We start from the raw sequence: 21190 nt of genomic DNA, 5'->3' as shown, positions 1-21190 counted from the left end.
GGCAGCTGACTGCCATCAAAACAAACAGAGCGTAAAGGCCTCACCAACACTGAGACAATACAGAGGGCCCTTCAGCCGCCAGCTGAGACAACAGCTGGAGGGAGAGAGAGAGGAAGGGGGAGAGGGAGAGGAAGAGAGGGGGGGGGAGAGGTAAGGGTGTTTCAGCAGATATCATCACAGGAGGGCTCACCTTTCCTAAACAAAGCAAGGTGTGGCGAGAGCTAATCTGAAATCACCTTCAGATAAGTACACCAGAAGCCAGTGGCGGACCGTTTTCCATCAGACAGGCATCTCTTAATGTGAAAACTCCCCCCTTAACAGCCGGTCGGCGGAGTGCGCAGGCACAAGGCCGTCCAAGCCTTCGTTCAATCACAACAAAAGTGGTGCGGTTTTTCAATTCTATTTATTTGCATAGCGCTTTCTACAGAAGACTGTCACAACGACGCTTTACAGAGTAACAGAAGAGCAAAAAGAAAAGGCAAACGCCAGACCTGAACCCCCAAATAGCAAGCACGTGAGGTAAAAATAAATAAATAAATAAATAAATAAATAAACTCAAACAATGCCAAGAACAATGGGAAGAAATCTCAGGCAGAACCCGGCTATAGAGCCCGTCCTCCGCTGGCCGGCAAGGTGTAAAGTGAAGGTGGATGTTTTTTGGGCCTGGGGGGGGCAGTTTAACCGATAATACCCACAGCTGTCCCCGGTGACCGCGGGAGGGTAGGAGCCGCTGTGGACGAGGAACAGAAGCTGCTCCGGGCGGGGCGTTGCAGAGGACACGCTGCGTGAGCGACGTCTCAAAGCGCCGCTGCCACTTGCTATTTTGGGGATTCCTCAGCGGCTCCTCGCCCTCGGGGGCTGCCAGGGCCTCCTATTCAAACCAGGCTCTGAATGTTTACCCCATTTCCATCTCTTTAGCACGGGGGCTCGGCTCAAACAGCCTCTCTCTGTGAGAATCCCAGCCTCAGCCTGACCGAACGTTAACGCTAACGCTAACTGTAATGCAACACTCCCCACACTGCCACCCCAGGGAGTGCCACGCCCTGTGCGTGGCATCAATCAGCGCCTACGCCAAAGAATATCAATTATATATCTCGTATCATATGCCTGAGAGAACCTTGAAGAGAGCAGGCGAGACAGATCGTCCATTTTGGGAAAGGTCATTCATTATTCATCGAGTGTTTTTAAAGAAAAATGGTTGTAACGGCTGCAGGTGTGCGCTGGAACTTTCCTCAATAGGTGTGGATTTAACTGCTGGTTTTAACTGAAAGATGAATAGACTCCACCGTTAAGCCACCTATTCTCCACCCTTTAGCTTTATCGCTTACATTATGTTCAGATGAGACACCATAGTGTACATAGTACTCACACATAAATCCTTAAGCAAACCATTTCTGTTTACTTATTCTAACCCATTTTCACATATGAGCCAGCGACTGTCAATATTATTATTATGCCAGTTCACAGATAAGAGTATCTGCAGCCTGGCTTATTAAGATAATATACAATAAATAATAACAGCTGCAGTAGCAGCTGTAACTGTAGTGGAAGTTTTGTGGAGTCTTTCATGGGACCTTGTGCCGCTGTGTAAAGTTGGGATGGATTAGGGTGCTATTAAAAGTGCTTCCGCCCATTCCGCGGCATTAATCTTGAAAACGGACCCAATGGAGAGACAGAAGGCCAACTGTGAAGGCATGGGCAGGAAGGGAGCATCTGGCCTTGGTGCGTGAGCGAACAGCACACAGGCACACAACGCCTCCATCCTCTATCCTCTATCCTCCACCCTCGCCCTGAACGACCGGACAGTGGCGCTCCTGCTCCGCTCCTTAGTCCAGACTAATGATTCACCTGGTTAACGAGCACGGCTGAGAATGCTAATCACATTCCCGCGCCGATTAAAACCGTACGGGAGTGGTCGCGGCTTTACGGATTATCCCCGCCCGGCTCCGTCCACATCGCGACCCAGACCGCGACCCAGACCAAGACCCCGACCCCGGCACGATGACGATGGTCTTAATCCCAGTCTGTGATCGAAACCGCATACTAGCATACTACTCGTACTCAATTTTAGGCGGATTTTCAATGAAATGTAGTAGGAGTAGTATGCCAAGTATGTGGTTTCGAACACAGCAGGATGCCTGGCCAGTTAATAGTTAAACAAAAGGCTATACAGACAAGTCAAGGAATTCTGACATCTGGAAAGACCACTCCCTCCCCACCTTCTGTCCACTGAAGAACCACAAAGGCAGCGAGATGTTTATTGTGGACTGAGGGAAGAACGCATCCTCTAAGCTGCTATACAACAGAATGAAGACACTGTGTTTAATGTACACACACGAAGGCGAGCAGATGTTTGCCAGCTATTTTGCATCAGAAAAAGTACATTTACATACCTGCAACAAGCATTGCTGGCAACAACACTAGACTAGGCAAAGGGATTCACATACATGGGACGCACAAAGAAGTGTGTTTACAGTGGCTACACTAGGTTAGGCAAAGGCATTTACACACATGGAGAAGATAAGCATCTTGCTAGCAGCTATGCCACATTGTAAAAAGGTATTTACACATGTTGGGACATGTAGCAAGGTGCCTTTAACACATACTCAAGACCATAACAGCCCTGCTTTGTTTAGTTTAATCTAACGAGGTATGAACAACGTGACAACTAAGAAGAACTTTGGGTTCTGGCCTCTTAAGGACTACGGATTTACATTGCTTTGCATTGGCTAATCAGAGCTAGCCTAAATAACAGCTTAAGGTCTCTGGTCAATGTAAACCCATGCACCCTCATTATTTTGTACAGGCCTATTACACACAAACACATATATAAAATGGCTTTATCAGAGAAGGTCCTGGAGGCCTGGGGCGTGGATGGTAAAAGGTACGGTGCTGTACGGCTGTGTGCAGGGGGTGTCACATTACTCTGAGCCTGCCTGTCTCCAGCAGGGCTGACCTCCATTACTCAATGCACAGGCTTTTATCTCCTCTATAATGGATCTTCTACAGAGAGGGAGAGGGAGGGGGGAAGACTGGGTGCAGGGGTGGGAAGGGAGAGAGAGACAGAGAGGCAGAGATACAGAAAGAGAGATACAGAGACAGAGAGAGGGAGAAAGGGAGAGAGACACACAAACATAGAGTGAGAGAGAGACACAGAGAAATGCAGAGAGAGAGAGACAGTGAGAGAGTGATAGTGAGAGAGGCAGTGAGTAGACAGAGATGTCGCCAAGCTCTTTCAGAGTGAGAGTGATGGTGACAAAACACAGGGACTGTTCCGGAAAGCCTGTTACTGCAGCCCACAAAGGGTCTCCGCCAGCCAGGCGGCCTGCCGTGAGTCGGCAGGAACGGCGCCTGGCGGGCGTCAGAAGCGGCTCGGCGGGTCGATGGCGGCACTTTCAGTGACACAGGACCTGCGTGCGGCCGGCCTCGAGCGCCTGGCATTCTCTGCATGCCTTTTTTACACAGAAGAATGCGCTTTCGCAAACCGAGGCCCGTAAACACAAAACAAGTGACCCTGAGAGGGACGACACTCCTACCGCGCCCTGCAGCCAGTGCTTCAGCCGCCGTTTCGCTGGGAGAGGTAAACTCGGGCGGGGCTGGTAGGCAGAGAGGATGTTCAAACAAACAAGCGCCTCATGCGCGAGGGAGAGTGGCCTGGTTTTACCACACGGTATGCCCAGCTTTGTCCTCTCCCCACCTGAGTGTGGGCAGGAGCCAGGTTTGAGCCAGGTTTGAGCCAGGTTTGAGCCAGGTTTGAGCCAGGTTTGAGCCAGGTTTGAGCCAGGTTTGAGCCAGGTTTGAGCCAGGTTTGAGCCAGGTTTGAGCCAGGTTTGAGCCAGGTTTGAGCCAGGTTTGAGCCAGGTTTGAGCCAGGTTTGAGCCAGGTTTGAGCCAGGTTTGAGCCAGGTTTGAGCCAGGTTTGAGCCAGGTTTGAGCCAGGTTTGAGCCAGGTTTGAGCCAGGTTTGAGCCAGGTTTGAGCCAGGTTTGAGCCAGGTTTGAGCCAGGTTTGAGCCAGGTTTGAGCCAGGTTTGAGCCAGGTTTGAGCCAGGTTTGAGCCAGGTTTGAGCCAGGTTTGAGCCAGGTTTGAGCCAGGTTTGAGCCAGGTTTGAGCCAGAATGCACCATCCCCAACCGTGTTTGCCCTTCCCCCATGGCCCTCGGCCAATCTGCCCGGAGTTCACTACCGTCATCTGCCACGAGCATGCTGCCCAAAGCCAGCACTTGCAGCGCCCATAAAGCCGTCCTCCTCTCTCCTCACAGCGCCGCAGGCCTCTGATTTACAGGGCTCCAGCACACAAGCAGACCCCACACCCAACTCTCCAGCCTTTTAGCCTCCCTAATGTGGTCCATGATTCTCCTACAGCCCCCACTAACCACAGCTGCCAATATCTGCTCATGTTTTCCACTGACTAGGGGCTAGGAATGCACAATCTACTACTAGGCTACTGGGGGGGGGGGGGGAATTAACAGAGTGTTGCTCTAAATGAGCATGTGTGCTCAAACCTACCCTGTACATATTAAGGATAATATATAATGTACAGTACTGTGCAAGTCTTAGGCACCTGTATAACACTCTGTACAGATAAGATTCTTTCAAAAATGATTCAATGAAAGGTCCTAAATAAACATACTATACATTTTTCATTACAATTTAGTAATTTGGCAGAATAGTTCAAAACTGAAATGAATCAAATCAATATTTTCTGTGACCACCCTTCAGCGTTAAAACTGCATCACTTCTCTATGATATAGAACTGCAGGACAGCGTTGGCTAACACAATCAGTAGGGAGGTTGTTCCAAGCATGTTGGAGAACTTGCCACAGTTCTTCTGCAGACTTTGGTTGGCTCCTTGATCTGACAGCCTTGATCAAGTTTTTATAAAAAGTAGTCAATTGCTGACAGTTACATGTTACTTTTTAAAATTAAATACAAAAATGTCTCTGTACAATTAAATCTTTTGGAAATATTTGGAAATCTCAAAGGTGTTATTTTATACTAACACACACACACACAAAAATAAACATATATAATAAAATCTAGGGTGCTTAAGACTTCTGCACAGTACTGTATATTTAAAAATAAAGTCAGTCTGCCCTGCAATCCTAGCCTACTTATTAAACTGCCATTAAAATATAAATTAAGAAATGGTTTCATACAAAAGGTAAGAAAAAAAGACAGTTTTTCCTATAAAATGTTTTCCTATTTTCTATGCTAATTTTCAGACTGATGACAATGCAGTTTTGTGTGCTAGTTCATGTAGGCTACTTGTTGCTTGAACAGCAGCCACGATATTACTAATGAAAGACAGCTGCACTGTGCAGTTCATGTGCGACAGCACACCAAACATGAACACACATTGATCAGGAGGAGCACGAGGGCAGGGGGGCCTAGTGCGTTCTGTCAGCTTGCTGAGTAATTCATTGCAAATATCCGAACTTGAATTACTGGAATAATTGACCGAATTTTTGATTCATTGTGCCTGACAGCCACACATAAACATGATAACTGCCCTGCCCCAGCGTCTCTGCAAAACTGATGAGTACAGCAGATCGGGAAACGATCGACCCCTCCTGATAACGCATCCATCTGGGTCTGACGGGGTGGGCCGTGATCCTCACATCGCTTCGCAGATTGAAGCCTGGCCACATTTCCCAAGAAAGCGGAAGCAATCGGATCTCCCTGTGTTTGTTCCAGACAATTATCAACCACAGACCCTACTGATATAGTGGAACGGTGAAAGGCTTCTGACGGTTAAAGATAAAAAAGCACACAGAGGCCGGCTAGTTCCCTACAAGCAGTAAAAACTTCTTGCTGATTTAAACGGGGGGTAAATCACCGATATAGGCTACTCTATTAGAAACACACGGGGGGTGTAGACCTCCCACAATTTAACAAGGCTAGTTAGCAAGTATTAAGTTCTGACCATTTTAAAGGACACCTATAATCTATTTGAGGGCTGGGGGGGGGGGATTTGCAGTGTTCTGATAAGGGTCAACGGCTGAAAAATTCTCTAGAGTAAGGACATCTTTAAGATTAATTGCTTGCTTGGCACAGAAAATGCTTTGTCCCATGGAATCATGTTACACGTCCACGGAGGTTCCCATCCTGTTCAAAACAGTGTTGCATGTTTTCTTATTTACTGACCAAATATAGGGGAATATATTATGAAATCCCCTGCCTGTACGTTTCGCTTTCACAAACCCGAGGGGAAAACGTCCGCTCTAGGCATATACTGTACCTTCTGAAAAATAATGACTAGAGTCCCGTCCTAACGGCAATAACGACATTGTTTTGACAGTGAAATGACAGCGCACATGTTCCAAAAGCACATTTGCCGTGCAGTTTATTATAGCTATATGCGCTAGTTAGCCTATACCACCCGTCTTCAACAATGGCCTGGGTACATTCACTGTCAGATGGATTGATAAGGCAAAGGCACACACACACACTGTAGAAACCGAACTCAAATGATTAATGCACAGAAATGTGGTCTTACCTTATAAAACTGGATTAGTCGTCATCATGTCTAGTCCAGTATGCAACAGCGAGCGGAGGGGTCAAATTAGTGATAACAGATACACCCAAGTAATGTATCTTTGGGGAGCTGAAATTACACATTCCCATGTTAATGTACTAGGTGGATTGGTGCGACGTTTAACGTGCATTTATATTCAATTAATTAAAAATATACTGACTACTGAGTTATATACGTCGCAGATAGCTCATCTTTCAATCGAATGTACTTACTGCAGCTTAACGTTACTTCTAATGACAAATAATCATATTCCACTAAACAGTTGGCTATCTACTTCACTCCATCGTTGGCTAGACAGCACGAGCAAAACATTGTCTAACTGATCTAACGTAGGCTACTTATATTATCTGAGAAGCTAGCTAATTAGCATGCTATCGAGAGTGTGAACACGGGGATTACGGTTCCTCTAGGCGATTTGCTACATCATGAGACATAATAAGAATATAAACATACCACCAGCATTCCAAGCAGTTTGCTGTCCCTCAAAAATGTGTCGTTGAACGAGCTCGCAAAATATAATCAAACAGCGATGATGAGCTTGCTAGATAGAAGCATGAGTTGTCAATTCCAACATCCTGTTCTCTCATCTTGGGCCATGGCGTATATAATTCACCTGAATTTTACAGAATTTGCAGACTTCTTCCCTCCTCCTCACATTAGCTGACGAGGCAAATAACGACGCGTAGCCAATTAGATCTGACGACCTTAATGTCGCTTAATTCATCCTTTACCGTAATGAAATGTATTATAAAAAGATAATTCCTCTCTGCAGCAAGTGCATGTCTATGTCCTCGCAACGTTTGTTCTGCCCGGCGTCTCCGGACTCCGGACTGTTCGCACGCGCTGAATCATTCACACGCGGCCACAGCTGACACTGACGTCACTCGCGATGACATTCCCCTCCTTGCAACCCTGCTGCCTGCGCTCAGTTGCGCCTGCGCGAAGGTATTAGACAGATAATCAGTTTCTTTACTAACTTTATATTTTCTTTTCATCGCTATATACCATGTACCGTGTTAATGTACGTATTTTCATTAACGTACATTAACACACACCACCTGTGAAAGTGAAGAAACGTTTGCATTTTGATTCTCGTTGGAGATTCAGAGTAATACATTATACAACAGGCTATTCAATTCAGACGTGTGAGATAGGTTGGAAAGAGTAACATTAGCTGTGTTCGTTTCTTGCTACTTTTGTTTGAGACAATATCCACAGTGACCTGAATTTAAGGAGTTAAGTCTCCACGAAGATATCCAAACAAACACGCATCTCAGAAGATACATTCTCGAAAATGCATTTTTCTACATCTTTGATCTTAAACTGCTACCAATTTTTGTGTTGGGTAACGCCCAAGAGTTAACATTAAGTTTTAATTAAAGAAAGGTGAGACTGGTGTCTATCGTGAACCAGGCAAATAAACAATTGATGAGTCGTGATATGTATTCAAGTCTGTCAATGTACAAAACTTTTTATTTGGAGAGTTGAACAAAAATAAAGAACGTTATTCGCGATTGGGGCCAAGAGACTCCCCACTTGTTGAGGATCTCTAATTCTGACCAAACACACACTGCTAATGACTAAAAATAAGCTTAATTAAGGGAGAGTTTAATTGTTTGTAGTCAACGCTAGCCTACATTACATTCTGTAACTTTACAACAAAATTTTCAAAACCAGTATGACCACAAGATGGCAGTCTCCACCTGGAGAGATGGAATAAAACATTTTAATTTTCATACAAAAAATTGTAATCTCACAATTATGTAGGCATACACCTACCATTATTAGTACACATGAACTGAAGGGGCTCAAACGATTGGATGGAAGCAAAATGTTCGTATTTTTCGTATGAAATTAATGGTATTCAGGAAGATAGAGGAAATGTATTTCAGTACAAAGCACACTATATTTTGAAAACTTAAAAGCAAAATATGTCAAGTTTAATGGTGGTAGGTAGAAAATCAAATTAACAGGAGTAAAAAATTGTTTGCGTTTTGTGTTTCTCTGTATATCACTTTAATCCTCTTACTGAATCTATGACTGTATGCTTGTTGGTAATGGTGAAATGCTTTTATCAAGAGCAACTTACAAAAGTGGAGAGGAGTAGGGTCCTACAGCCATAGATTTGAGCTCTATTATTAATCAATGATGTCTAAATGTTTACAGTGAGTTACTACACCATTCGTTCCTCCAAATGCTGTACCAAACTCCCGAAGGCTACATAATGCTGTCAGATAGAATATGAATTTCCTTCAATCACATAGTGCTGCTGTGTCCTGCAGGGTATAAACTAGTCACTCACAGGTGAGTGGCTGTATCCACTTTGGCTACAATAGTGCCTGTGGCCCCTCCATTTTGGGGGGGGAAAAAGGCTTGGAATGACACAAAAATATGAACTGTTTTATCTTGCCTGGAAAAGCAGACAAGCTGTAAACAGCTTCATATGTGCGGTAGGAAGATTCATTCAAGAATGAAGTTTATATATATATCTCAGAGCACACATACGTACATACTTATTTGTTATAGGTGTGCTATGAGAAAGATTTTTAAAAAATCAGAGGTCTGAGGTTGAAATACGAATTAAATTTGAATATGGAAATGTGTCAACGAATATTTACACCTTTTTTTTGGAGGATTTCCAAAACTAGAGCAGAATTTAAAAAATGCGATTTAGAAAGTTTCATCCAGCCATGAACACACTTGTAATTCAGTGATCACAGCATCCCTAATTTCACACATTTCCAGGGCTTCTCGCCTGTAAGATTTTGTCTGTATCCCCGAAGATGAAGCTTACAGGCTACAATCCTCACATCTCTATTCCTTCTCCCCTCTGTGTAGTCGCTGGAGTATTTTTAAGACTGTAATTAGTGAACGCCTTTCCACGTCACAGTTGTGCCAAGCTGTGTGGTTTTGCTGTCGTGTGAAATTTAAATGCAAGGCCAAGTGTAAGCGTTCTCGCATGAAACTGCGATATATGATTTCGATCCCGCGTGAATCCGTTTTTTTAAATGAAAGCAGAGCATACCATCCTCCTTCACTTTATTCAGATATTGGGAAAACAGGGTTACAAATAGACACGATCACAGTACAGAACGGTGTTAGTGGGCGACTCGAACCCCAGGCCGAACCTCCCTAATCTGCAATCTTATATTTTTAAGGCCAACTGCTTCATGTACATGTTTCCCATATATTAAAGAGCTAAATGGCTTCGGTCCACTGTGAATTCAAAGGTGCATTTTGAAGCTCCTAGCACATGCTAATCGGCTATTGCATGTAACACAGCTAAAATTTTCACTCCACTTCGCTTGTGGCCATTAAGATTTCCTGAACTACGGATTTTTCACACGTAGAGCACAAGTAATTTGTTTCGCTACTGTGCGAGTAGCCTGATGCCTGATCTGCCTTGTGGAAATGTTTCCCACACACATTACAGACAGTTTCTCTTCTGTGCAAATTATATGGTGTGTTTTTAGAGAATACAACTTTATCACGGAGGCGACATTGGCTCAGGCGGTAAGAGCAGTCGTCTGACAGTCGGTTAGATCCCGCCCTGGGTGTGTCGAAGTGTTCCTGAGCAAGACACCTAACCCCCAATTGCTCCAGACGAGCTGGTTGGTGCCTTGCATGGCAGCCAATCTCCATTGGTGTGTGAGTGGATGGGTGAATGGGAAGCATCAATTGTACAGCACTTTGGATAAAGGCACAATATAAATGCATACCATTTACCATTTATCATCTCCTCAAAGGTCACAGATGTGATGTAACTTTGTGTTTTGAAATCAGATAAACATTTCACATCAGACATAAGGTCTCTCTCTGGCCCTAGTGGTTTCCAGCTGAAGTTCTTATCACAACGGCTGATGTGAAATTCTCCCCTGTGAAATTGTTGGTGTTACTGAAGGCAACATAAAAACATTTCCCACAACATGAGCAACCGAACAGCTTCTCTCCTCTCTTCCTGCTCTGCTGCGAGTCTTTTTGCGGTTTGCTGTGCTGAAGCTGCCACTCCGAACAGAATTATCCTGCTTTTGATAACAGAATTTGACTTTACGTGTGGGCTGTGCGTTATCACCCCCCTCATAACAACACAGCACTGATGGCACAGAGTGAAAGTGTGATCTCACTCCGACATCAGAGACAGACTCGACAGCTCCTACAGCAAAAACAAATAAAAAAAAAATAAAAAAAACATTGTTAGAGAGACTGATGTTGGAATGTAAACAGGTTCTTCATCAACATCAAAACTACTACATGCTACATCTCCCACTTAGCTAACAGCAGACAACACCCCTTTAGTGGTGAATGCAATTCAGTTTTTGCAGGTGCTACACAGCATTAGCCCTTTTCTAGCAGTATACAATGGCAACATTAGGCCATAAACTATAAGTATGATGCTGATGCACGCTCAATAATATTAAAGAGCTGCTTTAATTACTGAATACTCTGCTCACCATGCGCACTGATCTTTAGGGCTTGCGGTGGGTCAGTGCTCCCAGAGTCCTCTTCAGGTTTCTCCTCCCTCATCAGAGGAGGCTCCGCACTGTCCCCCAGGTCTGTAGGCTGGAAGGAGAGCAAGACCAGGCATCAACTTCCAGCCCTCCACACACCGAAAGCCTCCACTAATGAGCAACACCAACATGGTTTGGCAACCGGTAATCAGAGGGACCAAAGGTGGAAAGTGATTTCGCTACTTAGTTGGACCTCGTGGATAAAGAATTGTGCTAATTAGCAAATCAAGGTGATTGGAACAAAATACCGGGGAGGACTTTTATTCTGAACATGGATTTTCCATATTCCATTTCCAATACATTCACAGTTACACAAGCCTTACCAAAATGCAGCCTGTCATGTTTGAATATGAAAAGTAAATTATTCACAACTGCATGTACATAATCAAGCCACTGCGTCTTTTTGGCTCCCTAGTTCTGCTTATCATGTACAATATGATAAATTATGAAAGCAGCAAATTAAAATTCTACTATGAAAGAAAATATTTTTGGAATCCTAAACCAACAAAATACATTCAAACCAAAGCAGTAGCCCCCCTCCCCTTCAATAACTGCACAGTGCTGCGTTTCTGAAAGTAGATTCTAAGCAAAAAAATCCTACAAATTTTGAATCGGAACAACGGTCTCATTTACGCAAGTTTTACCACTGCATGCAAAAAAACTTGTTAATAAAAGGAGTGACGTACCTCGTTTAGCCTCTGCGCCAACAAAAACTGAATTGGCACACTGATGTACGCTGGGATGTCTTGACCTTATGTGTCGCAGCATCCCGGATGTGTTTTTGTTGTAGCTCAGCATGTTCTTACAGAAACTGCATCGCACCTTGTTGGGCGGAAACAAAGTGAAGTGGTCCCACACCCAAGAGCGGCCTCCTCTGCCTTCAGATGAATCCTATGAATAACAATTTTTAATATTTAACCTGTTGATTACACATAACTTACAACTGATAGTGATCAGTTCACTTGCATGGAATTTGAACGTGTCCATCTTGTGTAGTTGTTTTCAGATGACATAATTGACAAAATGGCGTGTACCGTACATTGCTGTGTCCTGAAATAACACATAAAGACTCCTTACAGGAAATAAAGTAAACCCCAACACTGCTTGCCTTCACGATTAGTGAGTTTTGAAATCTTCATTCATACTATGGCATTCAAGTCTGTCTAATATGGTTACTAAATTAATAGTCTTGTAATGTCTGTGAAGACACTGGGGCATAACGTATTGCAACACCATGACAATGGCAGGGAGTGTCTATTAGAGTCAACATTATAGACAAATTCTCTAAAGCCCACATCGACCATAATGTAAAAAGGCTGTATCCCACAGCCACATTTACCAACTCCACCTCCAGTTCAGCTTGTCCCAAGAAGGCCTCTGAAAAAAAATATATATATAGCATAATCTCAGATTTCTTATTTGGTTTTAGACTTGGGGTATTAAATTAAACCACTATTCACAGTATCAGTATATCATTTTCATAATAGTCACATCATGGTCACAATTAATCCTGAAGAACATTGTGCCTATTAAGCATAATTTAGATTAGCAGAAGCTATTCAAAGCTACTTCATGTAAATTATACATGTAATACCAGTTTAAAGCGTCCACAGGATCACAAAAATTTAAAACAAATAATGAATTATAAAAATAGTAAATACTACATTTACAGCATTCAGTAGTAGGTCATGAAATAAAAAACATGTTCAGTAGGATAGGTAAAATAAATGACTGCTTATTTCAAATATGCTTTTACAATAAATGCAGGCATAAATTGATATTCATAAAAAAGATATAGTTTTGTGTGACAATTTCTACTCTCCCAGAGTAGAAACCCATTCTACAGTGCAATGCTACAATTACGCTGCCATAAATGAAACTCACTCGTTTTTTCATTCATTTTTTGTCAATACACCAGGTAGCTGGTAAAGCTTGTTGTACAGTATATTGTAAGTAAAGAGAAATGTACGTGTCACCGTTACACACAGACACTGGTTCGTGTGAAAGGTTGCGTACCGGGGTCGGTGTGTGCTGCAGAAGCCCCAATGAGGATAGCGGCAGGATGCCTGGTTCGGATGTGTCTCAGCATCCCAGACGTGTTTTTGTTATAGCTCAGCAGGTTTTCACACAGGCCACACTTCACCTTGTTGGGGTTAAGCAGGGTGAAGTAGTCCCACACCCAAGATCGGCCAATTCTCCCTTCCGGCATTTCCTACAAATCATGAAAGGTTTCGTATTTTATCTTTTTGAATGTACAGGAATTCCACTGACAGAAAGGTGTCTGTCATTTAGTGAATCTCAGTGGCATGGTTAGGGAAAATGCTAGAAAGATAAATCAGTGTAAAGTTGTAATTGTAATCACACTGCGTGAATGGTGATTTGATGCAGTTTGATGTAACACATTCTATGTCCATCTCTGAAGTGCAGTCTAACAAACCTACAAGTGTATATGTGTGTACTCCTGGGTATACTTAGCACTATAAAAGGGCAATTGAGGGTGTTTTAGAGTGAATGTTCTTCTGGACAAACACTCAACGCTAATGCTAAACAATGGCAGTCTCGCACACAACTATATTTACCATATCCGCATCCAGTTCAGACCGTCCAATCATGCCGTCTGAAAGAAATGTAAAAATACAGTTCAAATTTCACATCGCAAGAGCCTTTTTTCCAAAACAGCTAAAAATTTATTTTTATACAACAACTTTATTTGAATGCTTTGGCACAAATTGTGATAAATGGAATTAATCAATTGTGACACTGATTATCTAATCATGTTAAAGCAAAAGAGATTTACATGTTCCTTCATATATAGGGAGACATACCTGATTCAGTCTGTATAGCAGCCATAACAATGCTGGGAGTATCGCACTGATGCACGGCAGGGTGTCTTGACCGTATGTGTCGTAGCATCCCAGATGTGTTCTTGTAATAGCTTAGCAAATTGTTACAAAGACCACATTGCACCTTGTTGGGAGAGAGCAAGGTGAAGTGTCCCCACACCCAAGATCGGCCTCCTTTGCCTTCAAACATATCCTACAGACAACAGAAGTTTGTACATTTATTGCGTTAAAATACACAAGGTCTCCAGTTTACTTACATATGTATAAATGACTGATTCTTTGGAGCTTGGAGAGGGAGGGAAAAAGTTACCCATCCCTCTTACATTCCTCTGCAACCTACTGTAACTGTACTTTCCTCTAGGGTCCTGAACGCACTTGTCCCTGGGTTTGATTTGCACTTTATTGTACGTCGCTCTGGATAACAGCGTCTGCTAAATGACCGTAATGTAATGTAATGTAATGTAATGCAATATTTAAATGAAATGCATTAACACCAATTTGCAGAACAACATAGTTCTATTTATTCTAAGAATCATCTAACATGTGCCACAAGTACTTAGAAAGTATAACTTGAAGTCCATCACCAAAGTATATTCTGGTGTTTTATGTTTTCAAAGAAAATCTAATATAATCTTATCTAAAGCTGTATTACTGTCCAATGTAAAACAAATCTGATGAAATCACATCTATCATGGCAGGATGGCAGTGTTTTGACCGAGCTTCAGCCTTTATTCTTAAATCGTGGACACGTATGATAACTAACCTTGCCTTTCAGGATAACTGGATCCAGTTGACTGTCTTCATCATTCACAACTATAAAGGGCTCTTCGTTTTCCATACAGACATCCTGGAAGCTCTCCTCCTCTGTACCATTGGAGGAAAGAAATAAAAATGGTAAAAGTATCAGATTTAATTCAATATGACCGTGCACATCATCACGGTTTATGAGATGCACACGGTTTCCCCGTGTTGCTACTTACCACTTTTTACATGATTCTCTGGCGATGCTTCTTGAACAGTTCCGATTTCACACTCCATCAGTTCTGGTTTCGTCTCGTCAACAAGCTTGATAATTTTCTCAACGGCCTCTTTTCCCAGTATTCCCATGATTGAGGCGAATCGTGTCTGAAATGTAACCATTGTTAGGGATTTTTACATAACGGACTTGAAATGTAATGCTATTTTTTATCTAATATCATGAATGCATGGGCAATCAAAACTGTAAACATTAACTTCTTAATCAAAGCTGAAATTATCTTGTGAATCTGTTGTGATCTGTTTACTGTTGGCAAGCCTCACTTATTTACAAGGTTAGCTGACCTTACTTTAGATAGCTAGTAGGCTTACACATTGTGTTTGTCGTCTAATTTATCGCTAAATATTTTTGCGTTCGTTTAGCTAACAGTTCCATCCTAGCATGGGTTTTGCAAGAATGCCTAATCTGACTACTGTGGCTAGATTAGCGAACTACGAAAGACAGGTGGTTTGATTTTTGCATAGCGCCTGAGCAGAAACGTTATGTTCGGAAACATAAGACAAGCAATGTTAGATTGCTAACATTGACTAGCAACCCAACCACTTTGCTGCCCTTGCCTTTTAATGGCATGCTTTAACTCACCGATATTATTTCGTTTTGTGTCTGTATTTTCTTCTTCTGCACTTCACTGTCCACCCCATCCACTTTAAAACGTAACGTGAAGGCAGAGTCCTCGTCAACAAGGTTGTCTATTACTGCCACGGCCGCTTGAACCAAAACATTCACGATGGAGGATAATTTGGTCTGAAAAGTAACACAATTCGACATTGTACCGGCTGGTCTCGCCATGGACATAAAGGAAAAAGAACGCACAAAGCTCTCCTGTCACGGACTTTGGCCACTTCCCCGACAAAGAAAGATTTAGTGCGGCGTGATAATTGTGGAAAAGGCACATACTGTCACCTAGTGTACTGGAGTGTGGAGAGAATACGTGCGGCTGGTTAGACTGGTTAAAAAACGCTTCAGCCAGGCTGGCACGGTTGTAATATTTAGTTTATGGATACTCTGCCAGTTTAATTGTGCCATTTTGATTGTGTACATTTGATGTTAATAACGATTAGTACTGATTTATAACATAGTCTATATAGGCAGACAGAGATCACAATCTAGTCCTTTTCAAAAACCTTTGCATCAGTTGGCAAAGAATTGAATTAGCCTGTCCCTGATAGTGCAGAATCTCCATATAGCCACTGCAGCTATTTTACACACACATAGTGCTGCTGCAAAAGATTTGAAATAGGTGAACAAAAAATGGCAGTGATCCCAGTTGATTTCAAAGTTAAAAAGACAAAAATGTTTTGGACCACTATACAGTAGGATAAGCTGCAGCTTCAGCAGTAAAATCTAAAACCTTCACCACGGTGCTTACTGAAGTTGCTTGTCGGTTTTTTTATTTGTTTGTTTTTTACACATTGACTTCATCATGAATTTTAGAATGGTCCGATATTCATTTTAAAAAACGGTCCACTTAAGAGGTCTATGGTAACTTTTATTTTGAAGTTAACTCCACATAGCAAACGGAAGTAGGGTAATTGTGTGATTGCATGGTGGTGGTTTGCACTAAGGGATAGCACAAGCTAACTATTAACTATAAACATTTTTTTTTTTATGGGCAAAAAGTGTGTATCGTTTGCTAAGCTTGTATTTAAAATAGATGCACTCTAAACGAACTCGAAAATAGGTGGTTTTAAATCAATTGCACAATGTCGAATTGTGTTGCTTTCCAGACTCAGTTAGCCTCCATCATGGAGTTATTGGTTCAAGCAGCCGTGGCAGAAATGGGCAACCTTGTCGACGAAGATACTGCTATTGTGCTACGTTTGGAAGTGGCTGGACAGCAGACCGATAACGAAGTGCTGAAGCAGAGAATACAGACACAGAATGAGTTAATGACGGTAAACGGCAATAATTGGCTAGCTAACACTTGGTTTTGATCCGTACGCTTTGGACGTCCGCTTGTTGCTTTGTATCTAGCCAGTCTGCTAATTAGGTAATATTAGCTATACTAGCTTGCATATTGTTCTAAATATTTCGTTTTGTCTCGCTTGATATGTAAATATAAACATGCAAATAATAGGAGATATCCTTATCGTGACTTGTGGACGTTGGCTAGCCAGCTAGCTAACTTAACTTAGGTCGGGTGCTCCTGCGGCCTCTTCTGACTGTAACGTTAGCCTTTCCGACCAGGAAGTGATAAGTTACAGTAACTAATAAAATAACCGCAGCAGTAAATCTTTCCAAAAAACCTATTCTTTCAAATTGTTACATAATGTTCATCATCATTATCCTTGCTAGCCAGATAAACACTCTTATATAGCCATGCTAACTTTACACAGTTAAACTAATGTTAGCTAACGCGTTAGGGAATTATTAAGCAATTGTATATATCTCTCTTCTTAGCTTTATGGTGATTTTGTAATGTATGCTTCTGGTAGCTGACCAAATGTGTGCATGCTTTTCTTACTCTAGAGCCGGTTTGCTTCAATCATGGGAATGCTCAGTAAAGAGGCCCTGGACAAAATAACCAAACTCGTCGATGAAACGAAACAGCAGTTGATGGAGCTGGAGTTGATGACTGCGGAGGATACCGAACAAGAAAGCTGTTTGAACGGTCTTACTGTCGCAGAATGTGGTAAGTCTGTTGCTTTCCGTTGGCGGTAACGGTACTTTCCACAATATTTAAATAGCCTCCAGTTAAAGGTTATGCCTGAATCAGCATGATGTGTGATTACTGTTTCAGTTATGTTCAATTCGTTTCAGTGGAAGAGCATACTGGTGTGAAGGAGGAAGACAATTCAGTGCACCTTGTGTTGAAAGCCCAGGTCAGTTACAGTTCAGATTTATGACCTGGACATGCACCTGCTTGAAAACTTCAGCAGTGTCGAATACATTCTTTTAATACACTTCGTTAATACAGTAAAGCCTATGCATTTTCATCGAAATGTAGTAGAATATGTAAATGTATTGAAACCTGCTATAGTTGTGTATGCATGCACAGTGGCTGATGACATCCCTCACTCTCCTTTTAGTCTGTGGATCTGGAGGAGGACAGTCCAGAATCTCCTCTGTGCAGGGAGGAAAGCCTTGAGTATGACTCTGACACGACTGAGCCACAACAAGGACTGAAATGCACTGCAGAGAGTGAGTAAACGGGACAAAAATAAAGGAGTTTTAGCACTTTATCGGAGGTGTATCACCGTGAAGGGGCAATTCACCATTAAAGTGTGTTTATAATAGATTCATTTTCTATAATTGTTTGGTTGAACTGCCCCTTTAGGTGGCAGGGTGGTCCTGATGATGCCCATATAATCCTGAGGACTTGATGCGTGTTGTTAGTTACTAAATTACTTTAGTTACTAAAGTTACTATAATTATTTTAAATAGCTATTTGGTGGACAGATCCCTCTATCATTATGTGGTTATTTAAACTATTTTAAGCCTCTTTACACTCTTTATAATGCAACCTTTACAGCGAGAGGAAGGCCATGCTAGTGTGACTGTGTACAATTTGCAAGAGCTGAAATATGCTTACCACTGCAGAACTTCTTTAGTTTCTAACATGTTATACTTACAAATGTTGGCTGTGTTGTAACTGCAACTTCAATATCTTTGTCATTTACCCCCCACAGAAGCAGTTTGGGCCACATCTGATTTTGGAAGGGGGTTTTACAATGACCATCAGTACTGGGAAGAAAATGACAATGTGGAGTATGACTTGCAGTCCACACTTGTGGAATCGAACAGCAATACTAAAGAAAAGCACGACTCAATCCTAATTGCCTGGACTCCAAGCACTGCTGACAACGGAGAGAAACTTTTCATTTGCACAGAGTGCGGAAAGAGTTTTTCAAAGTTAAATCGTCTTACTGCACATCAGCGAATTCACACGGGAGACAAACCTTTCAGCTGCATGCATTGCGAGAAGACTTTCACGCAGAAGCACAGTCTGAGTGAACACCAGAGAATTCACACCGGGGAGAAGCCGTACAACTGCGATGTGTGCGGAAAATGTTTCAACAAACGCGCCCATCTCCAAACGCACCAGAGAATTCACACGGGAGAGAAGCCGTTTACTTGTGGCGAGTGTGGGAAGAGTTTCAATGTTGCGCAGAATCTTAAAAGGCACCAGGCAATTCACACCGGAGAGAAAGCTTTCAGTTGTGTGACGTGCCAGAGGAGTTTCACTCGTGCTGTGACACTTAAAATTCACCAGCTGATTCACACCGAGCAGAAGCCACTCAGCTGCGTCGTATGTGGAAAGGGTTTCCGCCAGGCCGTTAACCTGAAAACGCACGAGCGCATTCATACAGGACAGAAACCGTTCAGCTGTTCCATATGCGGGAAAGCTTTCCGCCTGTCTGTTAATCTTAAAATACATCAGCGTATTCACACAGGAGAGAAACCGTACAACTGTGGACTCTGCGGAAAGAGTTTCACTCAGAAGTGTGGTCTAAAACTGCACCAGCGTACTCATACAGGAGAAAAACCATACTGCTGCGACGTGTGTGCTAAGAGGTTCAATAATTCGCAAAGTCTTAAATTGCACCAGCGAACCCATACGGGAGAGAAGCCGTACAGCTGTGACAAGTGCGGCAAGACATTCAGCCAAGGCAGTCACCTCCGGACACACAAACGGATACATACAGGAGAGAAACTGTACATGTGTGATAAATGTGGGAAGAATTACTGTGATCTGAGGAATCTTAGGCTACATAAGTGTGTTTATGGTTGAATCGGTCCATAACTACACAGGGTTTCATATTTTAAATGCCACAGATCTGCATGTGACTATGAGGATTGACCTATGTGATACTTGTCACTGAACTATTTTTTTCCTCAGGCTATAGGTAAAATGCATATGTTAACTTGTATGCGTTTCAATCTAGGAGTGCGTAATTACTGTGCACGAATAGAATTTGAATTTGCTTTCCTGCAGATTCTTAACATGTTTAATGTCATTAAATCAAAGTTCCGATTTAGTTTGACATTTAGAAGACACTAAATCCCAAGCATTAAATTAATTGGACAGCATGACCTGTACAATTCATGACCTTTTCTAAGCATAAAACTGAGACACAGTGACAGTCATTGCATATGGTCATTATGCACTAATACACTCACATGCATATTCAACACCATGAAATTTAGTTTTGCAATATTTCAAGAAAACAACTATCCTATAGTAACTTTACGTTACAACGTAAAAAGCAATGCTTTTGTGACTAAAATCATTTAGTTATTTTCTTTTTTTTATTTCCATATCAATTAGAAACATTAAACTGAAATGATGGAAAGGTGCATTAACCAGTTATTTGGACAGACCAAGACTTACCTTGCTTAATCATATAAATTTGTATGTACTTGAATTAAGAAAATATTGACAAAATGTAAATTCACCTCCCTTAAATAAAATGTGTGGGCAAAGCCTTTGTGCATCGTTTTAACTTACAAAGGGTAAGGTTTTCAGGGTGACTCTTGCAGTGTACATAAGGTCCCTATTGGATGCGTATGTTGAATTAACACTGGACATTTTACTGTATAGTTATAACCTGACATGGGACAGAATGTTGTCATATCGGTGATAGGCTTACAGAATTTAGCTTTATCTAATATTTTGCGTTTTCTTTGACCATTATGTAAACCTCTTCACACACGTTAAAGGTCAAGCAGATTGCACATGATTGTGTTTGGTGTTATGTCATCAAAGAAAATACAACAGTGTAAATGTGGGCTGTGGTATATCAGTGCTTGGAGGTGGAATAAAACAGATCCAATCCAGGAACCAATTAGCATTGGTAAGAGAGTGAGCAAACTCCAATACAGAAGAAGGGCTTGTTCTATGCAGGTGCTGTGCAAATCCACTATTATTTTCTTAATAAACTGGATTGGCTGATAGTGGACACTGATACGACTGATACGCAATGTTGCCAGTATATTTTGTGGATATACACCCTGTCTGCAATATACCAATCTGTATGCATCCACTTTAGCCAAACATTCTCTATTCCAGATGTTCCTGAAACTGCTCTCTGAGGGATGAACTTTTGTATGCAGCTTTCCCCTTAACCAATAAAGTTCCATAATTTTGTTCAAGAACAAATTTCAGCCCAGTTCAGGTTCGCTTGCCTCTTGCCATTTGCTTTGTCTTTAAACCCTTCATTTCCCACAACTGGCTTCAATCAACAGATTTCTTTAGGATCTCATTGCTCATTGAATTATGTGGTATGACTGAATAAATCAGAAGTGTAACCTGAAAGCATTTGTTGTG

General features: G+C 42.1%; 3 protein-coding genes across 7 annotated transcripts in view; 1 reads left to right on the top strand and 2 right to left on the bottom strand.

Annotated features, from left to right (window-relative positions):
* The window catches only part of LOC133121807 (serine-rich coiled-coil domain-containing protein 2-like), a 77734-nt gene extending 70386 nt beyond the window's left edge, over window positions 1-7348 (bottom strand). For all 3 annotated transcript variants that reach the window (XM_061231293.1, XM_061231294.1, XM_061231295.1), the window contains exons 1-2: window positions 6989-7348; window positions 6497-6604 (exon numbers count right to left, since the gene is read on the bottom strand). The gene's annotated coding sequence lies outside the window, so the exon portion shown is untranslated. The remainder of the gene's footprint in view (window positions 1-6496; window positions 6605-6988) is intronic.
* A 2209-nt stretch (window positions 7349-9557) lies between these two features.
* LOC133122268 (uncharacterized) lies at window positions 9558-17086 on the bottom strand. Of its 3 annotated transcripts, none has more exons than XM_061232152.1 (10): window positions 15505-17086; window positions 14869-15011; window positions 14650-14758; window positions 13869-14079; window positions 13623-13660; window positions 13060-13255; window positions 12383-12420; window positions 11730-11865; window positions 10987-11095; window positions 9558-10688 (listed from the first exon to the last, which is right to left on the bottom strand). In XM_061232152.1, exons 1-9 carry the CDS (start codon window positions 15715-15717, stop codon window positions 11040-11042), a joined length of 1140 nt encoding a protein of 379 aa, XP_061088136.1. In that variant the 5' UTR covers window positions 15718-17086; the 3' UTR covers window positions 9558-10688; window positions 10987-11039. The 3 variants fall into 3 exon arrangements, with proteins under 3 accessions (XP_061088136.1, XP_061088134.1, XP_061088135.1); XM_061232150.1 differs by having other exon boundaries at window positions 11730-11934; window positions 15505-17084; XM_061232151.1 differs by having other exon boundaries at window positions 11730-11934; window positions 14650-14750; window positions 14867-15011; window positions 15505-17082.
* Window positions 16435-21154, top strand: si:ch211-207i20.2 (uncharacterized protein LOC568537 homolog). The gene is made up of 5 exons (XM_061232148.1): window positions 16435-16817; window positions 17392-17554; window positions 17683-17744; window positions 17952-18063; window positions 18552-21154. The coding sequence occupies exons 1-5, from the start codon at window positions 16626-16628 to the stop codon at window positions 19652-19654; spliced, it is 1632 nt and encodes a 543-aa protein (XP_061088132.1). The 5' UTR covers window positions 16435-16625; the 3' UTR covers window positions 19655-21154.
* Window positions 21155-21190: the final 36 nt, after the last annotated feature.

Source organism: Conger conger, chromosome 2 (assembly GCF_963514075.1).
Source record: "Conger conger chromosome 2, fConCon1.1, whole genome shotgun sequence".
NCBI classification, from domain to species: domain Eukaryota; kingdom Metazoa; phylum Chordata; class Actinopteri; order Anguilliformes; family Congridae; genus Conger; species Conger conger.
This window is presented reverse-complemented; position numbering and strand designations above follow the sequence as displayed.